This window comes from Embiotoca jacksoni, unplaced genomic scaffold, assembly GCF_022577435.1.
Source record: "Embiotoca jacksoni isolate LCO1_2020_lvr unplaced genomic scaffold, fEmbJac1.0.p SCAF_32, whole genome shotgun sequence".
Taxonomy (NCBI): Eukaryota; Metazoa; Chordata; class Actinopteri; family Embiotocidae; genus Embiotoca; species Embiotoca jacksoni.
In genome coordinates this window covers 2,189,728-2,217,692 of record NW_027185384.1, presented here as the reverse complement: position 1 = coordinate 2,217,692, position 27,965 = coordinate 2,189,728, and the positions used below count along the sequence as shown (strand labels likewise).

Below are 27,965 nucleotides of genomic sequence, written 5' to 3'. Positions count from 1 at the left end.
CATGCTCAAGACGTTGCATGACAGCTTTTGTGAACTGAAAAGTTAAGACAGATTCACCAGATCTCGAAACAAAAAATGACAGGGCAATTTGAGCAGATGGTGCAGAAAGGACTGGGCACTCCCTTCAATTTGACTTGGGCGGACATCAAACTGGGCCGTCGGCTGTTTCATGTTTTAGAGAGCAAGTTCGAAAAGGTCAAGGGGTAAAAAAAAAACAAATTGTATAGGGGTTGTAGTTATGTAGAATATGTTAACTCATTATTAAATGATTCCTTTTGGCAGAACGCGGGGTGTCACAGCTGGATCACTGCAGCCACACCACGCGCCATCTCACTATTCGGATTTGGCTGATGGTTTAAAGGCGTTCGCATTCCTATTCGCTTTATGTGCACTTGTTTTTTGCCTCCTGCTGCAGTTCATTCACCCGTCTTGAATTTTATGCCAAAAGGGGATTATTTAGAGTTCTTTGGATGCCAAATTTGTATCTCATGCGGAGATGAACTGCCTCAGGAAGTCGAACTGATTTCCATCTGTATTCGATTCGTGACTTGAGTGTTTGTCAGAATCTGCCCCGTTTAAATGACTCAACCCACCCTTGCAAAGTGCTGACTCAGGAGCGGCTTTTTCACATTTTGAATGTCCTATCAAAGCGGATTATTGCAACATCCCAATGAGATTGTACAAATCATGAAATTCGATTTCTTAAAGAAATTACGATTTTGTAACGTGTTGAAATACCGAATGCATTATATTCAGATCCTTACGCTCTCAATATATAAAGTCAAGATATCCCCTGCTAATGTGGACAGAGTTGTCTGTATTTTACAAATCATGCAATGCTGTGAAAGGTTCCACCTCCATGGTTTCATTTCGGTCTTTCAGGCACAACTCGGTGATGAATTTCCACCACAGATGTTGTTAAGTTGTGTCTTCTGACTCAACAACGAAAAAAAAAAAAAAAAAAACGTTTCCAAGGCCCTTTAAACTCGGATGCCTTTAGGTTCTCCAGTCTTGTACAACATTAATGATGGCACATCCAATAAAACTGTCACACAGACACACTAGCATGTAGTATTTGGCACATACAGTGTTTTAGGGGATCATCAGTAACCGTAAATGCAGCGCAGTGTTCACACTACACTCTGTTTTCTTTCCATGACATCTAATTTGAAGATTGGAGGAAAACGCAGATATGTATATCTCAAAGCTCCGTCGACCGAAAAGCTTGGCAGCTAACATATCTGTTTAAACCCGAACGGCTCTGGAAGGGTCACACTCGCTCTGCTGGCAGACGAGAGCCGTTTGGCTGCTTACCTCGGCCCAGTAAATCAGAAACAGACTGAAATGGAAAGAAAGAAAAATGCCCACCAAACATATCCAGGACCAAGCAAGAGATTAATGAAGAGTCAGACGCACAGTGAACATTTGTACTTCAAGCGACGAATGGCACAGGAATTAACTAAATGGATGAACAGAGTTCATCCTGCATCCACTGCGGATTTGATCAGTAATGAGAAAGTTATGTTGCCCCACAATGAAAGGAGTATTTGACAGCAGCCCAGAGTGAACACCGAAGGTTTGTGTGTTCATTACGTGAAAAAAGGTTGCTGGCGGAAAGGCTGCTGGCGGTTGAGCTTAATGCAGGAAATAAAGCAGCTTTGGTCAAGCATTTGGTCAAAATCACAATTAACTCAAACCACATTGACAGAATTAAAGTTAATGACGTTATTCAATAAGAACAAAAACTGGTCAGTTTGACCCTCACACCACACTTATACAATATCTTATTGCCTTTTTTTTAATTGCACGTTCTTCATTACGGTGTAAAAAAAACCATCATAAAACTCCTTTCTATGTGCAACAGCTGCCTCAACGTGTTGGAACAGAAATGTGTGTTTTATATTGTTAATTTGTGGTATTCTTCAATAAAACACCTGCCAATGGATGGATGGATTTTCCTCTAATAAGCTTAGATTCTGCTGAACTCAAGCCACACTCAAATTGTGCTTTTTCAGGATTTTTTTTTTTTTTTTTTAGCAGTGGTGGCCCTTTGACTTGCAACAGTGCATTTAAAACTGCTGAATTTCTTTGGGCTAGAACTCCAAATTTGGTTTCTCCCAAAGTGACATTTGACGTTTTCCTGCATATCCTGAAAATGTGGAAGTTCACTGGGAATCAGCCTCCAACGGACAGAAAAACTCCATGTGTGTTTTAGTTCATCACAACTATTCAGTTCTGACTCATTTCCAGTAAAGGGGGTGTTTGCACAGACAACCGGCTGCATTGTCATCGTTTTTGGTAACTTTACATCACACTGGAGGGCAAACCATAGAGGTAAGGATGTAATTAGAACTTCCTGATTCGCATAATGTAAACAAAACATGCAGATATAAGATACATGTTTTGTTAGACGCAGTTTTAAGGCCTCTAAAACTGTCAGACTACAAAATGTCTTTGTTTTCAATGACACCGGTGTTTCTGCTGTCTGTACTATTTCTAGTAATATTCTTGATTTCTTAAAAATCTCTCTTAATAAGCCAAGAAATTCAGTCCAACACACACACACACACACACACACACACACACACACACACACCTCATCAATCAAACAAAATCTAACGTATCGTGAGATGTGGATTTAGTCATGAAACGACCTCATTCAGATGCGACCAAATTGATTCATGCTCACATGAAGTTAACAATATGTGATTAGGTTAAGTACTGAGGATGCATTCCGTTCTGGTCGCATTGATAAGATTGCGTGTGTGGATGGAAGTTGCAGCCCAGCCTTGCAGCGTATTGAGACAGCACTAGACTCTGCAGCTACCTAAACCCATGTGGCTCAAATTCACCTGGAAAAGATTTAAAGTGGCACAAAAACAGACAGAAAACCACCCGAGAGTGACCTTTGGAAACATCAGAAGATACACAGAGTAGTTAAAGTTGATTTTTTTTTTTGTAAGGGCTTTCATAAATAATCCAATTTGACTCTTTAAAATGTTCCTCTTCCATTCCATACACTCCATTTCACATTACAAAACTCCTCTTGTTGTTCATGAACCTAATCCCACTGGTCCATTTTAAAACCATGCAATCACATTAAATCAACGTTTTAATTCCATAGTATTCAGCTGCCAGGCATCTGTGTTTGACGAGGTATTTATATTGCGACTACATGAATGATTTTACTTTGCAAAAGCTGCACCGGGCAGACGGACTGGACATTCACCCAAATTTGTCATTATTTTCTACTTTATTGTACAGGCTGGGTTAGTAAAAACTTGATCTATAATAACCCAAATCATTCCCCCTCTTTTTAAAACCATGCAATCACAATTAATCAGTGTTTTAATGGTACGCTGCTCACCAGCCAGGCAGCTGTGTTTGCCTATTTCACCATATTCCTCTCCTTTATTACAGGATGCCATGTAAACTTGGCCGCTGGTGAAGTGTTTCCTCTCGCACTTCACGCAGGAGTCTGTCACCATGGAGACACAAAGTCCTGCCAGCCCTGAATGGCCACGTTTATACCAAAACACTACTTGAGCATGTTTCAGTCCTCTGTGTGCCGTTTTCACCCCCCCCCCCCCCCCCCCAATAACCATGTGGGGCCGAGGTGGAGGAGTGAATGCCAGACAAGAGTAGTCTCCTTGAAAAGGCCTTTGTGTGCGTGTACATTGTTGTGACAATAGGTGACCGTTTTCTATGCTGTGCAGCATTGGTGTCATCCACCTCTTCCCCAATTTTCAGTGCTACTAATCTGGAGTAAATTCTTAAAAGGGACATCGAACGAAGAGTGAGATTTAGCAGCATTTCTTGCAAATGGTTATTTTCACCCTATCTTTTCATCAGCTTTGCAATCAGCCATGTTCGCACTCATTTTACTGCAGAATCTGATACCGGGGGGTCAAGTATTGGATGACGAATGGCTGCAAATGGGAACAGCTTGTCCTACAGTACTTTGACTGCTTAGTTTAAAAAATTCACAAGACCACTAATAGCAGAGTTACTGGCTATCAGACTGGCAGTAACACACTCATCTCACCTCAAACATGAAAAATACCCATTAAAGCTGGCAGCTGACGGGCTTTGTGTGTCAATGTGTCTGTGTGTGTGGTTGTGTGTGTGGTTGTGCGTGTGGTTGTGTGTGTGTGGGGTCCTGCGTAACTTAACAGAAAGGGTGTAAACAGTGGACCAAGCTGACGGGATTCCTCCGCACCAATTATCATATGAATAAGCATCACCACACAGCCTCACTTTGATTGGTCCAAATAAGGTCATTTCCCACAGTACCACTGGCCCAGAACCCGATTGTCGGCCTGTCACTGCCATCACTGGAGCCTCTACTCTGCATTTGTGTGTGTCTGTCTGTCTGTCTGTGTGTGTGTGTGTGTGTGTGTGTGTGTGTGTGTGCGTGTGTGCGTGTGCGTGTGTGAGAGCATGGGCCTGTTTTGTCCATCGCAGCAGAGATACTCCATTCATAGATGGGAATGACAGATCTCCTCCACTTCCCTGCCGGTGAATTATTTAGGAGACTCTGGGATGGGATTTGTGTGTTTAGTCCTGCACTCACTCCTTTAAAGGCTTCTGTTGGTGTGTCATTGAGAATGACGAGCATTTGACGGACAAACAAACCGCCTCTTTGTAGAGGAATGTGACCAATGTGCAGGTAAACCATGAACTATACTGCAGGGAAGAAGGACTGTAGGCGATTTTCGTCTTTTGGAATATTTAACACTGGGAAGGATGACAGAAATGCTAAACGCTAACTCTGTTCAATTAGTTTAAAGTTTGCAGAAACAAAATCCCCCAAACGTTGTGTGGCTGCCATCTGGTTTTACAGTTTCACACATGCAGCAACTCAGAGTCACCCTTCTCCTGTAAATCGAGCCACATGAAGGCTCCCAGTGCTCCGACTCTCGAAATGAAATGTCTTTTTTTTTCATTATAGTGAAGTAGAGTTAGCCGTCTAGCTGACCACAAACGACCTGCCAGGTCATTGCGGGTATGTGAGAACATGACAAAGACATGACTCTGCAGGTTGCACATCTGTCTTGTTCCACAATATTATATATAAAAAAATAATAATAATTAAAAAAAAGTTATATTTTAAATCACAATGCCACCATCAAATCCAGGAACAGCTGATCAAATCTTGGAGAAACAAAGGTATCCCTTTATCCGGAAGCTACGGCCGACGTCAGCAAACTCAGAGAGTAGCTAACACAATTTCCACTTTGCTGCAAAGTTAAAAAAAAAAAAAAAAAAAAAAAAAAAAAATGTGTGCAACACTGTCGACTCCTCACAAAAGCCGTCATAGCACGAGTATCTTCAGTAAACTCAATTTGTTTTCACAGAAAAATCTATATGCAATTTCTAGTTGTTGTTTTTTTAAATTAGAACAGCTGTCAAATACAATAACATTGGGGGAATGACATCCATTCACTACTAAAAAAAAAAAAAAAAAAAAGGTAGGCTGTTTAAACAAGTTGGTTCCTCTAGACGTCCCCTCAGGCTACATCTTTCACTCGAACCACACCCATTGTCCAGCTTCCATCCGTCAAACCTGCCCAGACTTTAAGATACAGCCCGTTACAGCCTTTTTACTTCCACATAAATGATCCGACTTTAACGTCCTCATACACCATTTCACTTTAGGGTGTCACCGAGTTGCTTTAATGGTCCACGAAATGATTTTGTGTATGCGTTATACACCGGTGGAGATAGAGTGTGTGTAAGAGTGGTGGTAAGCTGCGTTTTTTACTGTTCTTGTCGTCTCAGTTGGCGGAGAAAAAGGGGGGGGGGGGGGAAACCTTCTCTCATTATGTAGAGGTAAGGTTGTATGAATGGTGGGAAGCGTGCCAAATAATAGAGAAATACAGTGAATCCATGGAGGTGAAACCAAGCGTATATTTAGCCTCCAGCTCTCTACAGAAAATTGCGTATATGTGTGCGTTTGCATGCTGAGTGATGGATCAATGAAGATGCAGGTTAGTACCACAACTGAACACGTCGGCACAGGCAAACAAAGCTATAGAAGTCAGATGTCTCTTTATGTCCCCTTTTCACGCCAAAACCAACACACGGTCTGCACGAAACTACAAGCACATCCTCTACTTTTATTTTCTACAAGTAAAATATTTGTAAAATCCTTCTTGAAAAATGGTCTCAAAATGACCTCGAACGCATCCAGCAAGTCGCTTCACTGAGACGAGCTCGGAGAGTCTCTGCCCAGAGGATCACAGCTGTCAACATCCAGATAACTGAACTGCCCTTTTGTTTCTGGCAAATCCTCTGTGACTTACAGCAAAACAGAACGATACTGAGGGCACAAATTGACATCGACCCCTTGACCTCTTTCTGAAACCTTGTTATAAGTAATAATACCTGCAGCCTTTCGATTTCTTTTGGAGTTACACACATAAACCTTAAGGCTACCCCCAATCCCACTTTAAAGAAAAAAGAACTCTGTTTGCTTGATCTAAGTTGTTGTTTTTGTCCGTCGATCCTATCCCACACGTTTTTCCCTCGATAGTAAAACCCGGCAACAAAAGCAGCAGGATGACTTTAATTAATGTTTGTAATAGGGCTCTATTTTGATCCCCCATAAATATCTTCAACTCGTGTTTGCCCGTGGGAGGTCAGGGCCATCTGCTCGACTCGGCGTTCCTCTCAAAGACTCTGCTGCGGAGGCCACCCAGTAACCAGAAGGTCAAAGGTTAGATCTCCACAACACCTCCACATCTCCAAAACAGCCACGTCTCACTGCAAAACCGCCTCCGTACAGTTATAAAAGGGGGCCCGCTCTCCATCGTCTTCCAAAGGTCCAGCGATGCAGACGTTTTACTCCTCGCTCGATTCCATTGTTGAACAGTGCGCCAGGTATGATCTCAAGCGTCGGGACACCTGGTTTTATCCAATACTCCACATCATGCTGTAATCCCTGCGGCCTCTGACCTCTTTTCACGCTCGACTCCTTCCTTCCTTCATTCCTCGTGTGGACTCAATTTAAGCTCAAGCGTGGCCCACGGATGACAGCGTGGATCCCAGGTGTCGTAATGCATTTTAGCTGAGGTCGTTGACTTGTACAAAAACCTGTGAAATCACAGTCCTCTGGAGCTTTTGGACACACATTTTGGGGCGACCACGTGCGTGGTCTGCCCTTTGCCTTTTGCGGGGAAAGACAGTCAAGTCGAGCCGGACAGGATGGAACCTGCTCTTCTTGCTATCTGATCCTTTTTAGCCTCGGAGGGACCGAGCAAGAGACAAAGACGAAGCAGAGGACAAGAGTAGCTGCTGGAAGTAGATATATTTTTCTTGGAGTTACCTCCATGTTGGTTGATTCAGCAGTTCACGGTTAATTACCGGTGCGCCAAGGAGTGGTCTGATGGTGTTGCTCTGACTTTCATCAATTGCCATCCATCAGGCCAAAACATGTCATACACCCACCGGCCTACGACGGCAAACTGTCACGTCTTGCCACGCTTAAGTTTGAAGAATCATGTGGTTAGCTTTAGAAAAATAAAAACCACATGGTTAGAGTTAAGACACCAAAACTAGTGAGGAAAAGATTTCTTAAAAAAAAAAAAAACTTTCTTGCTGACTCGCACATTGGTCTTGCGGGTGAAAAATCCTGGGTTTGTTCAATCCCCGCTCGGACTTTTAACAATTCTGTACTTCGTAAAAAGGCCTCCGTCACATGACCTCCTTCTTTCAACCCTTGCCATAAACACACGTGTACTTTTCATGGCGTGACAAAACATGACTCACACATTTTCCTGTAGTGGACTGATGGCTGTATTGCAGGCTTTGGCGTGATACTGTGCTGCGCCACCTGCAGGTCAAAGTTTTGACTCGACTTCTTACTGGTTGGATTTGCCCACGATTTTGTACAGACGGTTCCCACAGCAAGTATTACTTTAGCCCCTCTCTTTTCCTTTGATTATTAGCTAATATATTGAGATGAACTGCAATCTTTTCTGAACCTCTATAGCTCATAGCATAACTGCTTTTGTAGGCAAACTGGAATTTTAAAAACATTAGCATTAGAGTTTAAAAAAAAAAAAGTTATCCAGAATGGAAAGAAGAACCTAATTCAGGCTTCTGCAAAAATGTCCAATTTCGGCATTCTTCACTCGAGATTCACCAGAAATACCAGCGAGAACAAGGGCTGAGAATGGGACCCCTCTACCTCCCACATCGTCCCCCAAAGAGCCTCCCTTTTTCCTCTCTTTTTATCTCGTAAAACTCAAGCTCGTTCATGAAGGCAACCTAAACAAACCTAATCAAGATTTGGGAGATGGGGTTATAAAAAAAAAAAAGAGAAAGAGGTTTACGAGGGGGAGGCATCAATCTCGCTGCATTAGACAAAAGTGTGTGTAGAGTGTGTGTGTGTGTGTGTGTGTGTGTTTTTTTTTGTTTTCCTCGGGGGAGACGGTATGGCGGCTGAATGAGGATGAATGACGGAGTGTGAAAGAGGGAGAAGGAGAGTTTGTGTGCAACGTTCTCCGCTCAGCTCCACACAGGACCTATCATTACCAGATGTCACAGTGAGGGCGGCTGCCAGCCGAATCACTGCTTATTGCCTTAAACTCAAACTGCCTCTTTCTCTTCCTACCCTTCCCTCCTTTCTTCTTCCCTTCTGTCTTTTCTCCTTCTCGCTGTCTCTTTTTTTCCCCTTTTTTTATTTTTCTTTTTTTCTCTTTTTTTTTTTCTTTTTTTCTTCCTCCCTTCTCCATTTCCAGCTGTTTTTTGGAGCACACGGCGAGAAGGAACGAGGGGAAGTTCTCCACCAATTGTTTCGGTCCTGAGAGGAGCTCAGCGGTCGGACCCCTCCCTCCGACTGTCTCTCTCCCCTCTCTCTCCTGTTGCTCTGGTCCTCTCTCGCCCCCCTCTCTCTCCCTCTCTCTCTCTCTCTCTCTCTCTCCCTCCCTCTCCCTCTCTCTCTCCTCCCCTTGTTGTGACAGAGCACACCTGCTTGATCTTGGCTGCACGCGCTCCGAGTCCAATTACCCCATAGGCCCTCTCAGCCACTTCAGTCTCATCCCCCCAACTCGACTGGATTTTGGGAGTCAAGCTCATCTCATCCACTTCTACTCTCTTTGCCTAGCTTCCACTGAGAACAGGTAGGTCGATGCTTTAACTTCTGGAAAGCAGAGAGATCTGTGTTTTTTTTTTAATGGGCAATCTGGGGTTGGGAGTGAAGAGTGAGGAGATTGAGAAGAGTTTGAATAGCACCGTTGCCAGATTTTGTATCATTTAAATGCACTTTGACCAAAAAAATGAAGCGTGGAAAAGAAAAAAAATCTATTCTTCTTCTGAAAGTCACAGTATTTGCTGATTATTACCTAAATACTTGCAATTACATGTTTGTATAGGTGTGTGTGTGTGTGTTAAAGTGGATTTCGGTGTCTGTTTCTCTTTTTCACACATTACACTGCTTCCATCTCCCTCTGCAGCCCCCTTTTGTGTGTGTTGTATATATTCCAGATATGTTTTTATTCCAGGTCTTGTTCCCACGGCTACTCTTGGCTTTGTGATGTGAGCCCTTAATCATTCCCAGTCCAATCTGCATACAACTCAGTGAAAAGAGCAAGCGGCTAGGGAAGGGGGTGTGGTAGCGCTGTTGATGCTGGTACCTCACTCCTCTTGCCAAAAAAATGTATTCTTTTGGCCCGTCGTTAACCTCCAAAGTATCCACCACCGACTGCCCTGTGATGTTTTCAGCAGTTTCTCAGTTTACAAGTGACGTGTTTGGACACTTATTTGTTGACTGTTTAGATGTAACCCTTATGCGAGTGCATTCTTTTACCTGTGTTTTGCAAGTGAATCAGATTTGTAATTGTTATAAGACAGGGGTTTGGGTGAGGAAAGGGTGGAAATTTTGATTTTTTTTTTTTTTTTTCTTTTTTTTTTCCCCCCACTTAACTTGGTTGCTTCTTTTTGTCATCATTTGCTAACGTCAGTGGAAAAGTTTATGATTAGCTGCTTCAATTCCCCCCCCCCCCCCTTTCTCTCTTTGTTTAGCTTTCTTTCATTTGTTTTCTCTCCCTGTAGCATTTTGGGCAGGCAAACGAGTGGAGAAAAAAAAAGAAAGTTGAAGCAACAATAAGGATTTCTTTGTGTTGATTCAGCCCATTACTGCTTGTCAACACTTTGATTGGAAAAGTTGTTTCTAGGGCTTCTCACACTTTCCATTTCAGCAGTTCATTTGAGAGTGCGAGCCAGACCATTTTAACCCCAATCTCTTATCTGTCTGTTCAGCTAGCCCTGTTTCTTTTCAATATGTACCTCTCTCTGCCCACCGTGGCATTTTGCTGCTGTGTTTTCACAGAAGCAGAACAGCAACCAAATTGCTAGGGGCAACTTAAAGTAAGAGACTTTGAAGAGGAGATGAAAAAAAGGGCCTACCTGGCAACACACAGTGCCATTAATCCCATAATGGTACAGCTTCCTCTATCAAAGAGAGGTCTGAAGGCTTCCCGGCAAGCCACTGCACAACTCTCAACTAACTCATTACATCCTTTTTGCCAGCAGGGAAAAAAAAGTTAATAAGGCTAAGCTGCACTCAAATGGCACTGAATGGAGAGGAGTGAAACTGAACAAGGGAGACAAACAAAATAGTCCGAAAAATGTCACTTAGAATAGAATTGAGGCTAAAAGAGGAATACGCTACGCTGGGTACAAAAATACACTCAGAGCAATAAAAGTGCTTCACCAGTTCATATTTTTCGAGTTGAGCCGAGCAGATGTTCAACATCTGAACCAGAAATGAGTGAGCGGAAGGTTGGAGCAGTCAAGGCCCAGATTTGCACTCAGGGGCTACATTTTTTCCATCTGGACTTCAAGTCTCTGGGTCAAAAAGAGCAATAGAACAATGGAATTGAATGGACATCAGCCATGAAGTCTTTTTTTTTTCTTTTTTTTTTTTTTCCCCCTCTTTGCTCGCTGGAATACCAGAAAGTTCCACATGTCAGTCTTTCTGGCCAAAGTTTTAAGGGTCAGACAGAAAGAAAATACCATAAGCTATGGGAGAGAGAAGCCGGGGGAAGGAAGGAAAAGAGTACAAAATGGGAGGAGGAGATGGAAAGAGAAGAAAGGGAGAGGAAGGTTGGGCAGTTCGTCCACGTCTGTGCAGCACAGACTGTTGATAATGGGACTGAGGTTGATGGCAGGCCGACAGCTCTTCTCATGGAACAGCTGAAATGTGGTTTAACCACTCACTGGCTTTCTCATACTGTGACTCCAAACAGCAGGCATACTTTAAAGACCCTTAAAATTATCTTTCAGTAATAGTTATGGGACTGACACTTTTTTTTAAATTTAGCTGTATAAAGAACTTCATGTGAATGTAATTGGCTAAAGGGGTGTCTTCGAGCCAAAAACATCCCATGCAGACATACATGGAGGACCAATCTGATTTAGCCTTCCTCAGATTACAAGAACTTTTTGGCCATGAAATTGTTTGTTGGCTTTTTCTGTGCATATTTTCCGATTCATCTCACGAACAAAAATCCCCCCTGAAATTTGTCGAGAATGATGTCCGCTGACAAAGCTCATAAAATTATTGTTTTTGTGGGGTTTTTTTTTTTTTATTTCAGTTTTGTTATCAATCACACTTATGTGTTTGGGCATATGTGTTTATGCAACCATGTGGGAGGGGAGCCCACATTCATTTGCTGATGGGTTAAAAGGGCCACACGTGTTTTAAATGTCCCTTGGCCTTGTAAATACCTTCCCGTGATTCATTGCAGACAGACGCTCTGCAGAGGCAGAAGCAGGCCTGTGGAGACTTAGAAGGGAGGAGGAAGGTAGCGGACAAGGGTGGAGAATGATGGCGTCTGCTTTATATTGTTCTGTCCATCGTGGTTTCATTTGCTCAAATTAGGACACCGTCTCTCCCATGCTGCCGTCGTTCGGTTTCCTTCGACTGGTAGCTTGGAAATTCAAATGGAAGGGCAGCAACAAAGAGGAGAAAGTGACAAAGCAATGAAGGGAAAATTACTTTACTCCCTCATGCAAGCTCTGCTTCCTGTCTGGGAATCATTAGTAATGCTGGGGCCAGACAAAGAGGGAGGGTGAAGGGATGAAAGAAAGAAATAAGACAAAAGAGAGACACAGGAGAGTTGACAAGGATGCCGCCACCACAGGAAATGTCAACCTCCACCCCTTTTATCTTCACGGAATGATGAATCGCTGGTTACAGAGACATGAGAAAAAGAAGATGGAGACGGCTGGTGTTATCTAACAACATGACCTTTGAAAACTCAGACTAAAGTTTTTTTGCAGCTGCCATTGCTTTTGTCATTTCGATAACATTTTGTCTGTACCTATCCCTCGATTCTGGGGGTTCTGCTTCAATCTGCGTCTGATGTTCTTTTGAAGCTCTTTCAAACTCTTTGGAAGTCCTTAAACCATCATTTGTCTGAGCGCGGTAAAATGTCAGAGAAACGTCTTAGGTTACAGATCAACGGTCCAAAAACATCAACATCCTCATCCAAATCTGTTTGAAAAAGTCACCATAAAGCCCAACATTACTTTTTCAGAGTTATGCTAGAAACTAAATGGTTTGATTCATGAGAAGAAGCATTGTGAAGCACCGACCGGGTGAATATCTCTTCATCATGTTGATCTTGTTACGCCATGATGATATCTTTTGTCCCTGTGTGTCAAATTTTGCATTTGTTCAAATGTTTTCTTGATGGTGAAAATCAGAAAACTGATTGTCCACCACTTTTTACCCATTAGTGTCAGTCCACTTCTTGGGAATAATGCCTGTCCTAATTTTCATCTTGCAAGCTGGCATACAGCCGTACCAACACAATACTGCCCATCTCGCTCGAGTGAAGCAACGCTGACCTGAACTATTACGCAAACAACTGAGAATGCAATTATTTTCCGTGAATATATTTACGCAAATAACACAGCTGATTGATGGGAACTTTTTCAGTCAACAACTGGTTTGCCCAACAGCCAACTAACTCCACTGAGTAACAAGTAAATAATTACAAATTTGGATAAGGCTATAAGCATGACATCACAGCAAAACCAATATCAAACTGCCATCTCGGCAACGCATCGGCTTTAAGAAAATAGCATCAAAAGTCAGATCGTGTTTTCTAAGCTGCAAGGCACAAAAGCTGGAGCCTTTTTCTCGCCTGGTGTGATCACCAGGACTCCTCGGGGAGAAAGTGAAAATGATAAGGTGGAGGTCTTTTATCTAATTTCCAAGAGTTGCAGCTTCTTTGAGGGGATTAGAAATGCTGATGCCGGTCGAGATGCAGCGTTTACGTGGTCCAGTCGTGTTCCGGCACGCTGTTTTGACAGCCCTCTGGGCTGAGTACACACGAAAGTGTTTGAGGAGCCAGTGTCGCATGTTCAGTAGAGTCTCCAGGTTTGTATATGTGTGTGTGTGTGTGTGTGTGTGTGTGTGTGTGTGTGTGTGTGTGTGTGTGTGCGCATGGAAGGAGGGGTGGGGGGGGTCAGGTCATCCTGCAGGGCCTGCGGACACATCTGAGCAGGCTGGTAACGAAAGAAGCGACGCCCGGCGCCCAGCAGGTCATCTCGTGTGTTGTGTCTATTGGTTCATCGCATTGGAGAAAGCTGGGAAAAGCCTCGAATTTGAGCTGTTCTCGTGCATGTTTGCAATTTGGAGCAGCTTTCATGCTTGAAGAAAGACCTTGGCCGACCCCTTATTTAGTCACTATATCTCTGACATAAAGCCATGAATGTCTTCACCGTCCAGACCCTTAGCTCTCTCTCCAAAACCCCTCAACTCAATAACACTAATACCACTTCAAGTTCATTCTGAAGCTGCGGCCACAAATTGCAAATGTCCCAAACTATAATCCCTGAAAATCTCTTGTATTCCTTTTTCCTGGTTTTATTTCAAATTGCTTTATTCCCTTCATCAGCCACTCCCGAGCCCGATTATGACTTAGAAAGTAGCAGTGACGCTCACAGAGCTCAGTCTGAGATTTCTTCTTCTTCTTCTTCTTCTTCTTCTTCTTCTTCTTCTTCTTCTTCTTCTTCTTCCATTAAAAGCTGCCGAAGTGTTTATAGACAAAGGTTGACAGATTGATGGCAGGACACGAGGGGCACCAGTGAACATGCTCATGTATTTCTATTAATGTGCTCGTAGCCACAGGTCAAAGTAGGGAGATCAGGTTCAGTAACCAGCGGGGGAAACCTCTGTTCTTCTGTGCGCATTGCTGCTCCTTTAAAAAGAGCTGGTACACTTTGTAGATAACTCGGAGTGCTTCAGCCTGCGGGACGTGCCAGATGTGAGGAGTTAACAATATTAGTAGCTCGATGAAAAGTCCGATCAAGACTTTTAAATTTGAGTATTGGCAATTCATGTAACGGGACAATCCCAATCGATTCGGCATCTACGCTGGATGGAACAGACCTTTAAAAGGCAACTACAAAAGACAAGCACTGAGGAGTGCGTTACATCCCTAAATCCAAAAAGACGACGCTGCTGCCAAGTCTGCAGACAAGGGTTTTGTTGCAGTGAACTTTCAGCTTTGCTTAGATACGAGACCGTAACACAGCCAACATTAGTCAGCCTGTCAATGACTGGAACAACATGTCCTCTGGATCTGCTCTATGTTCAGGCCGGAGCCGTTTCTCTTTCAACACATCCCGCTATCATACATACATCATGTTTTGAGACGGCACGGAAAATTGCGTCTGGACATTAAACTCGGCGTGACACAACTCCAGAATTTAAGGGCTGACCTACGAAATTTGTCTTTTTTTCAGGTTTTTAAGCTTCACAGCACCAAAACAAGAGGGGGGGGGGGGGGGGGGGGGGGAAGAACTTTTTAGATGCAGAGACGCCCCATCCTGCACAGTCCCTCTCTGAATGGGAGTGATTTCAAGCTCGGTCATACTGTATGCAAAGCGCTGTAATCACTTGACTGCAGCGGTACAGTGTGTCGAAGCGCTGGCTGTTCTGTGGACAAAGACTATAATTACCTCTCGTGTTGAGAGTCAGCCTGAGCCGTGACCTCATGTAGCCCTAACCTGGATTTACACTACGTCAGCACATCTCTTCCTCTCATTCTCACAAGCACACTCTTAAACTTAAAAAAAAAAAGAAAAAAAAAAGATTGTAACACACATACATAGGATGCACACATACCCAGATACCCAGTCATCCTTTGGCACCTGCATTAGTACACATAAAACCATCAACTTATTCCTTTATTTATTTTTTTCACACTTCAAAACATTCCAACACACCCTCACGTGATAAAATATGCAACAGCTTATAAGCATCCTACGTATGCTAACACACCATATAAACCAGCTCACACCGAGGGTTTTTTGGGCACGTTTCATCATCCTGGTCATGATGTTCAGGTCAAGGTCCGATGCAGACCAGCTGCTCCCAAATCATTTGTTAGCAGTTGCGGCTCAAATCCACCCTTCAATTATTGTGGCACCACGAGGGATAGAGCAACTTCTGGCTTCGCGCATGACCAGCAGATTGCTGGGTCTTTAAGACTTTAAATGTGTGTGTGTGTGTGTGTGTGTGTGTGTGTGTGTGTGTGTGTGTGCGTGCGTGCGTGCGTGCGTGCGTGCGTGTATCACTGCGTAAAAGGTCAGGAAGTTTGTATGGATGTCCACACTGCGTTTTGAGTCGGAGAAAGTGTGTGTATGCGTGAACTGTGTTGGGGTTGTGTTTAGAAATAGACGACTGCAAGGAAGTAGGATTCTCCCCACTGAGTCCACTTGCTGCCTCGCTGTATTTTAGATCACTGTGATTCATTACATTTGAATACAGTGGTGTAAAGTTGCAGTCGTGAAATTCCCTGTGACGCGTCCCCTGTGCGTTACTGTAAAAGCTAACGCAGACGCCGCTGGTGCAGAAAGCGATGCTGTGTATTTCTGTTGTAAGAGCAAATTGCATAATATATTATTGTATAATAATTTATCAACAACAAACATCGCTGGTGAATTGAACAGTAAAGTAGAGGGATTCCTAAATATGGGTGCTTCTAGTTTACGTAGCGCATGAGGACATATTGTAAAGGAGTTCAATTAACACTAATTAAGAGTGTGTGAAGACTCCCGATTAGCTTGCAAAAGAGCTGATGCTTAAAATAAGGTAATAAATGGCACAAAAATTTAAAACGCCTGCTTTGAATGTTATCAAACCATTAAATAGCCATTATCATCACTGCCATTGATATGACCGATAGGACGCTCCGCCACCTCCTATTCGGCTCAGTGTACGTAAATACGTTTGTCGTGCGAGTTTCATTAAACACGTGACGTAAGTTACATTAGTTACGTTATGTAGTGCTAAACACCATCCAGTTTAAAAATAATCTTCAAGTTTCAATTACACATTTGGAACATGGCACGAGCTGACGAAAGTTGTTGTGAATCACTGTTTTTGGAGACAGCACATAGCCAAAGGTAAATTCCTCAGATCTAATTACCATCACTTTTGGAGAGGTAGACTGCTTTGGTTTTCTCTCTAATGCTTTGCAATACAAATACCCTTTAAGTTGTCCCTTCTGGCAAAGTAATGTGTAATTTTCTCATTTGGCTCTGCACCAACCTGCTCTGCACCAACCTGCGCTCCACCACCTTTTACCTTCTGCCTAAAACAAACCCAGTTAAATAGTGCATTTACCAACCTCGCTTAATTGTTATACTGAAGTGTTTAAGCTGCACCCCCTCCCCCCGCCCCTCACCTTTTGCCTCCCTGGACCTAAATCGGTGTCACTTGTTCTATCTTCCTCTCTCTTCCTGTGATTCACTGCGGGACAAACAATCTTCAATGTTTTCTCTCCTGTCTTATTACTTTTTGTTTCTGAACACCACAGCGCAAGACACGGGGCGGCTAAACAGCATGGATTGGTTTTCCAAAAACTAATAAACTATTTTCAAAGAATATCCGACCTAATCTTTGAATCGTTTCATCTCAGGCTCCCTGCTAGCAGCACCATGAGGTCAGCCTGTCTCTCTCTGCTCCTGGTCACCGCCTGCTGGGCTCTGCCCTTCCGCCAGTCCGGCTTCCTAGACTTCATGATGGAGGATGACGCGGGATCGGGGGTGCCCGAGGTGACTGTGGATGTAGGCCTCCCTCCCATGACTGAAGGACCCAGGTGCCCCTTCAGATGCCAGTGCCACCTGCGTGTGATCCAGTGCTCTGACCTTGGTAAGACGAGACACCTCCCAGTGACGGTTCACAGTGTACAGTTATTTTTCTGTGTATTGATGTACCCCATTTAGGGCTGACGGTGGGGGTGGGGGTATGGGATGGGGTGGGGGTGGGGGGGGGGGTGGATGCTCTGATCAACAGACAGGTGAAACACGGTTAGACTATAAAACTCCAACACGAGTAGAATTGTAGCCAATTAACAACCAATTAAAGGCGATGTGGCCTGAATGAACAACTTCAGGTTCTTATGGTGCAACGTAGAAAACATCAAGTTAAAGAAAAATGTCTCAAGCTTCTTGTCCACATCCATTTTGGTGTTCTGGCCCGGATTCCACGCGGCTGAGCTCACTCTGATGGATCAGATATCGAGGTCAGATGGGGGCTGCAGCAGTTTTACTGTACTTTTATTGTGCAGTGACATTACTGGTTTTATAGAGCAGAAATAGTCCGTGACTTTCCTCCCTCCACCCAAACCCACAGGGTCATTCGAAGGGTGTTTTGTGTTACGAATTACCGTGAACCGAGTCCTCCAGAGAACACGACACCAGTGTTGATTTTTTAAAATGTTCACAGATGCTGTGAGCCTTTTTCCACTTCCTGTAACAATTGCATTATTTGCGCTGTCAGGGCAAATTGTTTTCTTAAACAGTGGAGGAGATTGAAGGTCCATCTGGACTTCCTGAACGAATCCTTCTGCCTCAAATCACCTAGAACATGTTTGTCGAGATAAATCTCACCGAGGTTATTTATCAACAGTGGAACGCTACAATTACCTAATCAGCACTTTACTTCAGCAACAGTCTTAACAATTTACTCAATTGTCATCTTTGTTGTTTGGAGCTTATCTGCAATGTTTCTCTAATTTGATGTACAGCATAAGCAACAGTTTGAGTCATCTCACCAACACGGTCACAGAAAAGCCCCCGACCTCGTTTACTTTTGCTTATTACATAAAAGTGTTTTGCTACACTGTCCCGTTTGGTAGTTTTCTTGGCCCTGCTTTTGTTTTGAAAGGGAGGGGCCTGAGCTTCAAGGAGACAGATGAAGGAGGGGGAGTGACACCGATGGGGGAGTAGGCAGACATGACTAAACGAGAGATGTTTCAGATTCAGAACAATGATTGCTGATGGTGAGGAGGAGAAGCAGGGCAGACAGGCAGACAGGCAGACAGGCAGACAGACAGGCAGACAGGCAGGCAGGCAGGAAGGCAGGCAGACAGACAGACAGGCAGGCAGACAGGCAGACAGACAGGCAGACAGGCAGACAGGCAGGCAGACAGATAGGCAGGCAGACCCAGATGAGCAGGTGGCTCCAACATTGGAGCGACAGACAGGTGATCGGAGAGACAGACAGTAGGAGAGAGTGATGTTCACTAAAAGGCCGGTTCCATTACATCATCATTCCTGCCGGTGCAGTTAGCAGCACAACTTTCCCCCAAAGACTTGATTCTCCACTCTTGCATTAGCACTGTTGGCCCCGACAACCCCCCCCCCCACACACACACACACACCCTCCCCATTCCCATCTGCTCCCCAGACCTACGGACATGCATGCAAACACACGCCCAGACACGCAAATGCACGAGTTCGGACACAAGTAGACACAGGCCTGGGTACAACAGTGGAGGCTGCTCACCATTTAAAAGCACTCCCAGGTTTTTGGAGATGTGAATTTTTCTCAGTAAGTTTCCAGTTTCCAATTGGCAAGTGACAAAACAAGGGTTCAAAAGTTATGATTATAATAGCCAAGTCTGTTAGTAATAGACTGCGCAGGCATTTGTTCCCGGTTACAAGTATGGAAATCTAACTAACGGCACAGTCAGCAGCTTCTCTGATTAAAACTGCAACTTTTAAAAGAAGTGACTGAATAAATGAGCAGATTTCACATCACAACTAGCCGCACTTCTCAAAGATGAATCCAAACTTGATCAATCCCAGGAGGCAAATGGAGCTTTTGATATTACAGCATCGATTTGTCTTGCCCAGCCGCATTCCCCGACAATGACATACAGTAAATGGTGTCATTAATGCCTGGAAATGCCGCACATGAGTCCAGTCCAGTCCAAAGCAATCACACGCTTGATATCCTAAATCACTTTGATTTTAAACGGAGTGACTAATAGTGACTAAAACAGCAGAGACCAAACGAAAACTCTCATTTCCGTTGTTTTATTACCTGCCAAGTGGAGATCAGCTGAAAACTGAGAAGCTGACTGAAACATGACATTCAGATCATTTATACTGGCTTGTTGTCATATTATTGTCATCATTGTAACGAATCACAGCACTAATCATTTTGTTTCAAATGACCAAGTTATCCCTTGGTTTATTTGACATCAAAACAAAACATTTCCTCTTTAGTAGCGTAAGGACAGTATTATTATCAGTTTTTCATTTCTAAAAATGCAGGAATTATCTGTGTTAATTCAAATTTAGATTACGTTTGGTTGTAATGTATTTTCTGAGAATTGTGGATAATCACAAACTCTTCATTGTCTCCTCATTGTTTGTCACAGGAAGCATTTCTTAAAGAGCATCTTGTCAGGGTAAAAAAGGCAACAAATATTGCAAATTGATTCTTGGCCATAAGTATTATTTTTCTCTAAGCAATAACCAAATTAAACCATTGCCCTAAATCTTGACAAATGAGATATCTTGACATTTTGAACTCCTCACTGACGCCACAAGCACTAATAGATCCATTTAAAACAGTCTGCAGTAACTAGGATTTCTTTCAAAGGGATATTCCGGCTATTCATTTTATGAAAGTTCGTTTGCCTGCAAGAGTCACATAAAAAAAAATGAATATTTCAAGCAGCAAAGGCCGCGGTAGTGTGACTTTGAGAGGAGAACAATGAAAAACAATGTGCATGAGTAGAGCTATACAGTGTGCTGCTGTAATGACGGCGGTGACCGCAAACAGCTGTGATGGTTTTGCGGGTCAATGCCGAGCTGAAAAAGCCCGACGGAAAAACAAACCCAGCTGGAAGTAATGTTTGTGTGAGCTGAACAGAAGTCGTCATCAGTTTTTAAGACGAAGTCCGTCCCAGACGTACGTATGTGGACCAGAGACACCCTCCTTTGCTAAACAGTTTATTCTACGCCTCTTCCTCTCGAATGTAAACTGCCCATCATGAATCTTTGTGTATTTTTGCCGTCACCACGGATGCATGAAAAGTTTGTCTCGCAGCCATCTTTGGTCAAACTTTTCAAACCAGTCCCCTCACCCAAACAGTCTTTCACTACAGGTGCCATTCTTTTTTGTGTGTGTCCCCGTGTCCATGACGTGCCGCGCTACAGTCCAAGCAAAATGATTAAGCGTGACCTCAGTGTCCAGGTATGCAGTCGCTTACTTAGTCCAAAGGAAATTTGTTTAAAAAGGTCCATTTCCCCCATGTGTGCCTCAGACCGCCTGAAAAAGTTATTCGGTCCCTTTGGCACATGAGCAGTTCAGCTTACAGCCCCCGAAATTCAAAGTACGTCTGCGCGACACTAAATGTTCGTGACTGAAAAAGCAACAGTCAAAGTTTAAGTTCAGAAAACATCTCAACTTTCAAGTTTAAGACTGAAAAAAACTCGTCTGCTTCATCAGGACTGTAGAGGCCAGTTTAAGAGCCGTCTATACTAGTGATGGATCTGATTTCAGATTCTCAATAGTTAATATGATAGTTTTATTAAAATGTGTCAAATAAGAGACAGATAGTTGTAGTTCTTGAATTGATTTGTATTCATATTATTTGTTCTATGCAGGTGTTTTTATTACATAATGGTGGAGCTGAAAAGTTGTAGAGATCTGGAGAAGGGGCGTGTTCATTGTCATTTTCATTTTAGTCAATAGTGCTGGCAGCATACGCAAACAAACACAAAACTGTCATCAGATTTTGATCCAGATAATGCTAAATTCTTGAATTCTAGAATTATATGAAATATTTTTTTTCCCCAAATAAGCCCTGCCCACTTCCAATTAGTGAGGAAAAAAAAGCACAAACACAAAACTCTTCAAAGTAAAACACCAAAACAGTTACAACTCTGGCAGAAAAAAAAAAAGAAAAACTTAAGAAACTTTAAGATCAAATTTGCCTGATTTACAGGAATATAAATCTCCAGCATGCAATTCAAACTCTACAATTGTTGCAAACTGCCTACCAAACATCCTAAATATACTCGTGAAGACAAGTAGCGTACCATTTGGAAACCACTTCCTGTTGAGGTCGGAGTGTGGTTAACCTCTCAGCACCTAAACCGGGACCGTCACCGGCTCGCCTCAAACTCCATCATCCATCATTCTGATGGATTTATTGCATCTGTGTGCCGCTAAGCCGTCACACAGAGAACAATCCGGTTAATCTGGTTCTCATGAAAATATCCCCCACCAGGTCTGAAGGCAGTTCCCGGGGACATTCCCGACGACACCACCCTGCTGGACTTGCAGAACAACAAGATCACAGAGATCAAGGAAAACGACTTCAAGAACCTCAAAGGGCTGCACGTAAGACACCTTTCACTTCCTGCCTGCGGAGCTGCATGTCGGTGCGCGGCGCATTATTTCCAAATGTTGTGTAATGCGTGGTCTTGTGTAACCATGAGGGGGGGGGGGTGTTATTTTGCGACGTTAGAGCAGCTGTTTTGAGAGAAAAACAGTGAAGTAAATCCTTCTTCCAGCATATTATAACGTGCTTTGTAAAGTGTGTTGCCAAAACATTTTCAAACAACTCACGGAGTGAAATTCAATCATTCTCCATGAGTCTACATCACCTTCCACCTGAACTCTTCCCTCCTCCTCCTCCTCCTCCTCCTCCCTCCATCCCCGCCACACAGACACAGTGAATACCGGCACTACCTCTCTTCCAGGTGCGCGAAAACTATTCACCTGCAGGCCTCGTAGCCTCGCAGCCTCACACCTCCGAACTCCTTCAGCATTTTTTCCTCGCAATAAGTACCTCCGTCTGACGGCCAGAGCTGTTTCCACTGTAATGTAACTGGCCTCTCTAGGGGAACGGTCCACATACCTCGCATTGTCTCACGTCTGCCTCCAAGATAGTGCAACAGCGACGGTGAGATTCTTTTGAAAAAGCATTCGGGATAGGTCATAGTGGACCTGAACTTGGCCCTCCATCTTGAAAGCGCAGGCAACGGGTCGGAGAGTCACACAACTGCGCAGCTCAACGCGTCTTGCTTTTGAATCTCATCTGGAAAGTACAGCTCGTTTTTTTTTTTTTTTTTTTTTTTTTTGACTGCCGCATTTAGCAATGAATGTTTGAGTGGAGGGAGTGAAAGCCACCAAGGTGTAAAATTTCAAATAAAGTTCAAGTTCCATAATAAAAGAATGCCAAATAATGATGTGAACTTTAAACAAGAACAGACTTGATTTTGAAAAAAAAAGAAAAAACCGGTGGAAAACCAAACGCCGCCGGTTTTGACTTCACTACACAGACCGAATGCCTCCGACTCCAATTTTTTTTTTTTTTTTTTACAAGACCGAGGTGTTTGTGGAGATGGTGGTAACAGCTCGACTACACAGAGAATAACATTTCCCTGGTGTTCCTCTTTCTAGGCTCTGATCCTCGTAAACAACAAAATCACCATCATCCACGCCAAGGCCCTCACCCCCATGACCAAGCTGCAGCGCCTCTATCTGTCCAAGAACATGCTGAAGGAGATGCCCGCCAACATGCCCAAGAGCCTGCAGGAGCTTCGCATCCATGAGAACGAGATCACCAAGATTAAGAAGGCCTCCTTCCAGGGCATGTCTCACATCATTGTCATGGGTAGGAAGTCATCTTTCTTTGGTCTGTTAATGCGCGATTACACGCAATGTGTTAGGTTTTCTCTTTCAACAAGAAGCACCTTCATTTGCTTCCACCTGGAAAGCTCATCTCCAACTTGTATGATTTTCTTTTCCATAAGATAAAAGTGTCATTGATCAACTAAAGCTCAATACGTGGATTCAATGACTTACAACGCTGCGATATGCAAATTATGATCCTACTGTGACAAATTTGGAAATCTGGCGTGGAGAAAGAATTCTCTTGCCCAAGTCTTTTCTCATAAATCAGCTTTTCATTCCAGTAACACACCAAGAGTCAAATTAACTTCATCGACATGTTGTTTTTCTTTACGTGACCTCAATTGTTTCTTCATGCTTCTTCTTTTTTTTTTTTTTTTTCCTTTCAGAGCTCGGGTCCAACCCTCTGAAGAGCGCAGGAGTTGATGCCAGTGCTTTCTCCGACCTGAAAAGGGTCTCTTACATTCGTATTGCCGACACGAACATCACAGAGATCCCCAAAGGTACAGCTCTCATGTCTGTTTCCACAAATAATCGCTAATAGAGGATTTGGCTTAATCCTAGTTCACATCCAGTCAGGCTCGGCCAAAAACAACCATCTTCTGTCAAAAGAATGCATGATTTGATTTTAGTCTACAATGAAACAATGGGCTCAGTGTGGAAGAGAAGAAACACACTGTGCTGCATAGCAATTCAAAACTACCCGATCTCAGGGTGGGAGATGTATTTAGTAAAATGATACATGTAATGAGAAGCAATTAGATTTGATCGACTAGAAATAGACACTCTTTGATAAATGAGCTGCAAATTTAGGGGTTGCAAATGGTCTCTATGTAAAAATGGTCTCGTAATGTCACGTAAACTCTGAAGGTAGTTGTTACTCAAGTCCTCACTTTGTGCTTGATGGTAATCCTTCTCTTGTGGGTTGGCAGGTCTTCCCAGCTCTCTCTCCGAGCTTCACCTGGATGGAAACAAGATCACCAAAGTGACACCTGAGAGCCTCAAAGGCCTGAAGAACCTGGCTAAGTAATAACAACTAAGATTCTCCGTTTTCAAAAACATTAATGTGTACTATCTTTAACTTTTAGGCGAGACTATGCAGCTACTGCTAAAGTTGCCACTCAACCAGCAATTACAGGATAACTGCACGTTGAGTTTCCCCTTCATTTCCCAAGATTCTCTTGATTTAAGTCTCCTAGAGCCATACAGCGTTTTTACTTAAATTATACCAGTTACACAGCTGTAAGCTCAATAACTTGTGAACTGTTCTCTTTTGTACATTTATTCTTATTCCAGTTTTTGATCTTAACTTTCTAATGTTAAACTCAACTCAAAAATGTCCGTTCACACCGCCTGCTAATGATTTCCTAATGTTGAGAACACGCATACGTCGGACACAGTCTCCTAGTCATTGTTACAACTATTTCTAAAGCAATTATCTGTCAAACCATATTTGACACCAAAACCATTGTTTTTGGATCATCACAATAATGTGTTTCCTTATAAAAAAAAAAAAAATGTTAATAAGATTTCTGCTCTGATTATTACGCAAGATTGCATGCCGACACACTTTTTTGGGGGATTTGCCAACAAAGATTCTGTTAACACGAGACAAACAATGTCGCCGTCTTGGTTTCGTGACTCGTGAAGTTTGAAACTCTTCCATGAATTTGCTGATTCTTCCTGCAGGCTGGGTCTGAGCTACAATGAGATCGGCTCCGTGGAAAACGGCACACTAGCTAACGTACCCCACCTGCGAGAGCTGCACCTCGACAACAACGCTCTGACCAGCGTTCCTCCCGGCCTGCCCGACCACAAGTACATCCAGGTACACGCCGGTTTGATTACTCGTTTGATTACCGCATCAATCACAGGGTTATTGATCTGTGTTTGCATGCACAACGCGATGAAAGGAAGATTGGTGTTGCAACCATGTAGTTCCAGCAAATAAACTCTTCATCCAAAATGTTAATTATGCTCCTCATTTTCTTCTGGAGTGATCGCACACAGCTAATTTTCTCAAATCTAAATTGCACTGAAAGCGATGACCTGGTTGCATTTGGTTTTTGTTTATGTTCACTCTCCCCGATTACAAGTCAACCAAGGCTTCAATAACAAAAGTCACATGGATTCATTTAGTTTGTTTACTGAGGTGAATGTTGGTAGCCTGTCACGCTACTTTTGGTACTGATTTTGGCAGAAGGGGGTGTGTAAACAGACCCGATTCCAGGCCATTCAACTTTAGTTTGGCCTCACCTTAACTTCATTAGGCTTCTTTAGACAGCTGCATCAATCTTATCACGATAAAGTTTGTTATTTTGAGGTAATTTTCTACAGCTCCTGATAAACCACAATACTGTACACCTGTAAACTATCTTTATGTGGTTACTTTGTGACTACACGCGTTTTAATGGTACAAACTTTGCGGAGAAATGACACAGAGTTCTCCGAAATAGCTCTCAACAAGCTGTTACAGACTGGGACAATGCAAATGGTAGTAAATGGCACAAACATGGGATTTAAATATGTATGCGGGAATATCTGCATTTTAAAATGTCACGCGTTAATATTTGGGATGTTCTATATGAAAATCCAAAGAATACAAAATTCTAGTTGACCTTTAAAACTGAACATTACAGTTGTAGCAGCAGAAGCCTCCTCTATAAGCGCCAATGTGGTTCTTAACTGAAAGCAGGTTCTCCTGATGGTTTATGTTTTAAGATCTACACTCAGAAAAGGATTTTATGGGGTGTTCATGTTTTTGTGATCGTTCCTTCTTTTTGTTCCTTGCTTTGCTTTTGCATGTTCCATTGTATATGATGACTGTAATTCAATGTGACCTTTCTCTGCATATAGTCTTTTGTTTTGGGATCTCCTGGCTTTGCAATCTGTAATTAGCATTATATTGTCTGTCCGAATTAGTTTGTGGCACTTCCTTCTATTTGCTCTTATTCCTAGGAGCTTTCTCATCTTCCTCAGTTGTCCATGACGAAGGTTACTGTGCTCACAACACAGTGTTCATGATCGTATTAAGCCCCTCTTTTCCTACCCGTCTAAAGCTACGTTTGTTCTCATGTAGGAAGTCCTTGCTCACTGTTTTTAGTTAAACATCCTGAAGACAAAAGAAAAAAATCTATTTGACTTACTTGAGCTGTTACCATTCATTCAGAGACGTATTATTATCATATTTGTCTGCTTTATTTGGGAAAAAACTAAATTATTGCCATGCACATCTCACTCAGTGACCGAATGTTGTTGTGATTTAAATCCCTGCTCCAGGTGGTCTACCTCCATGCCAACAAGATCGCCGCTGTGGGAACAGAGGACTTCTGTCCTCCTGGCTTCAACACCAAGAAGGCCATGTACTCCGGCATCAGCCTGTTCAGCAACCCCGTGTCTTACTGGGAAGTTCAGCCAGTCACCTTCCGCTGCGTCTTCGACCGCTCCGCCATCCAGCTCGGCAACTACAGGAAGAAGTAGAGCGTCCCGTGTGTCTCCGCGAGGAATTGTGTGTGTTTGTGAGTGAGCGTGTGAAAGTTTTGTAAGTGTGCATGTTTTTGACCAGAGCCCCGCAACACTGACACCCCCCCACCCTCCCCTCACCAACACCACCTCCCCGCAAGTGATGATGTCATTAATCCACACACACACACACACACACACACACACACACACACACACACACACACACACACACACTCATTTCACAACTCTACCGGACGTGGACTTCAAACATGACATATCATTTTCCATATTTAGCTTCGAGGTTAGTGCACACACAGCTTGCAGCAAACACTAGGCACAACTATGATGATGCTCTCAGACAAGGCACGTCATTCATAGGACCAGTTCGGCGAGCATTAACACTGCAATTAATGTCCTCACACATATGCTGTAACAATAATGTGCATAATATGTGCCGGTCATCCAGCGGTCAAAATGAAATTCAGAGATGAACCCAAACCAAAAAGAAAAACATCTGAAATCTCAGTGGAAAATGTTGTAAATCCCAGTTTGATCAAGGTTTTTGACCTGGAGCCATTGTATGAATTTAAGAGAGCTGGCCTGTAGAGCAGGCAGCGAGGGGGTTAACTTGTGTTTTACAATACCTTTAACAACTGGTATACTAGAATGTACTAGATATTGCCTGTGTACTAGGAACAGCATTCAGAGTGTAACATTACCGAGCTGCACTCCTTAAAAGAACTTCAGAGTTTCTATTTGCATTGTACTCAATTCAAGTAGAGATAAAAGCAACCATGACTTCTGTCACATTGTGATTTCTTGTGCTTACTTCAGTGTTGTTTTAGTTCTGGGTGTTTTTACACTTTTTCTTCATCACATTTCATGCCCTGTCTCTCTTCTCCATAAAAAAAACAAACAAAGTGAAAGTAGCTTCTAAAAATGTAGAATAAACCATATATGTTTAAAAACAGAAAGCCATTCCCAAAGATTTATATGCATGCTCTTTAATTTTTTTTCCATTCAACTTGAAGCTGGTGCTTTCTGGATTCTCTTGTTAATGCGTGTATGTATTTCTCTCATTGTTTACCTGCCCTTTATTTCTTTTGTTTCTTTATTTCAAACAGTCAAGAAGAATTGGAGGGTGCATGTAGACTGGCATGCCCACAGCACCCATGTTGGTGTGAATGTTGTATGTATAGACGCTGTATATAAATGCTGTATAAAAACCTCTCATTGCTTAAAGGCACAAGCACTTATCATAGCTCAGACTTAATATATCAGCAACAAAGGTGTTCCTCTTTTTTTCCGGAGCAGGGGCTCCAGCTAAGGTGTCCTGAACAAAATAAAAATACTAATGGAAAAAGTAGTTTTTGATGGGTGTAATGACCAGAATTTGCATTATTATCAATGGTGTGAATTGACAAATGGGCTCAAGGTCACACGATGGCACGACAATGACGACGGCACAAGTGCAGAGAGGGCTGCGGGTTCCTGGCGAACAAGGTCAAGAGGAGGCACAGGTACAAAATGCACTGAG

At 43.0% G+C, this 27,965-nt stretch overlaps 1 protein-coding gene across 1 annotated transcript; it reads left to right on the top strand.

Moving 5' to 3' along the window:
• The first annotated feature begins 8,537 nt into the window (after positions 1-8,537).
• On the top strand, positions 8,538-27,791 carry dcn (decorin). Its single transcript, XM_069164821.1, has 8 exons — positions 8,538-9,125; positions 16,944-17,176; positions 21,555-21,667; positions 22,733-22,946; positions 23,353-23,466; positions 23,896-23,989; positions 24,653-24,791; positions 26,243-27,791. Exons 2-8 carry the CDS (start codon positions 16,963-16,965, stop codon positions 26,441-26,443), a joined length of 1,089 nt encoding a protein of 362 aa, XP_069020922.1. The 5' UTR covers positions 8,538-9,125; positions 16,944-16,962; the 3' UTR covers positions 26,444-27,791.
• Positions 27,792-27,965: the final 174 nt, after the last annotated feature.

Coding starts and splice junctions, on each gene's coding strand:
- dcn (XM_069164821.1), top strand. CDS start 16,963: ATGAGGTCAGCCTGTCTCTCTCTGCTCCTGGTCACCGCCTGCTGGGCT. Junction 21,668..22,732: donor AGAACCTCAAAGGGCTGCAC/GTAAGACACCTT, acceptor TCCTCTTTCTAG/GCTCTGATCCTCGTAAACAA. Junction 23,990..24,652: donor GGCCTGAAGAACCTGGCTAA/GTAATAACAACT, acceptor TTCTTCCTGCAG/GCTGGGTCTGAGCTACAATG.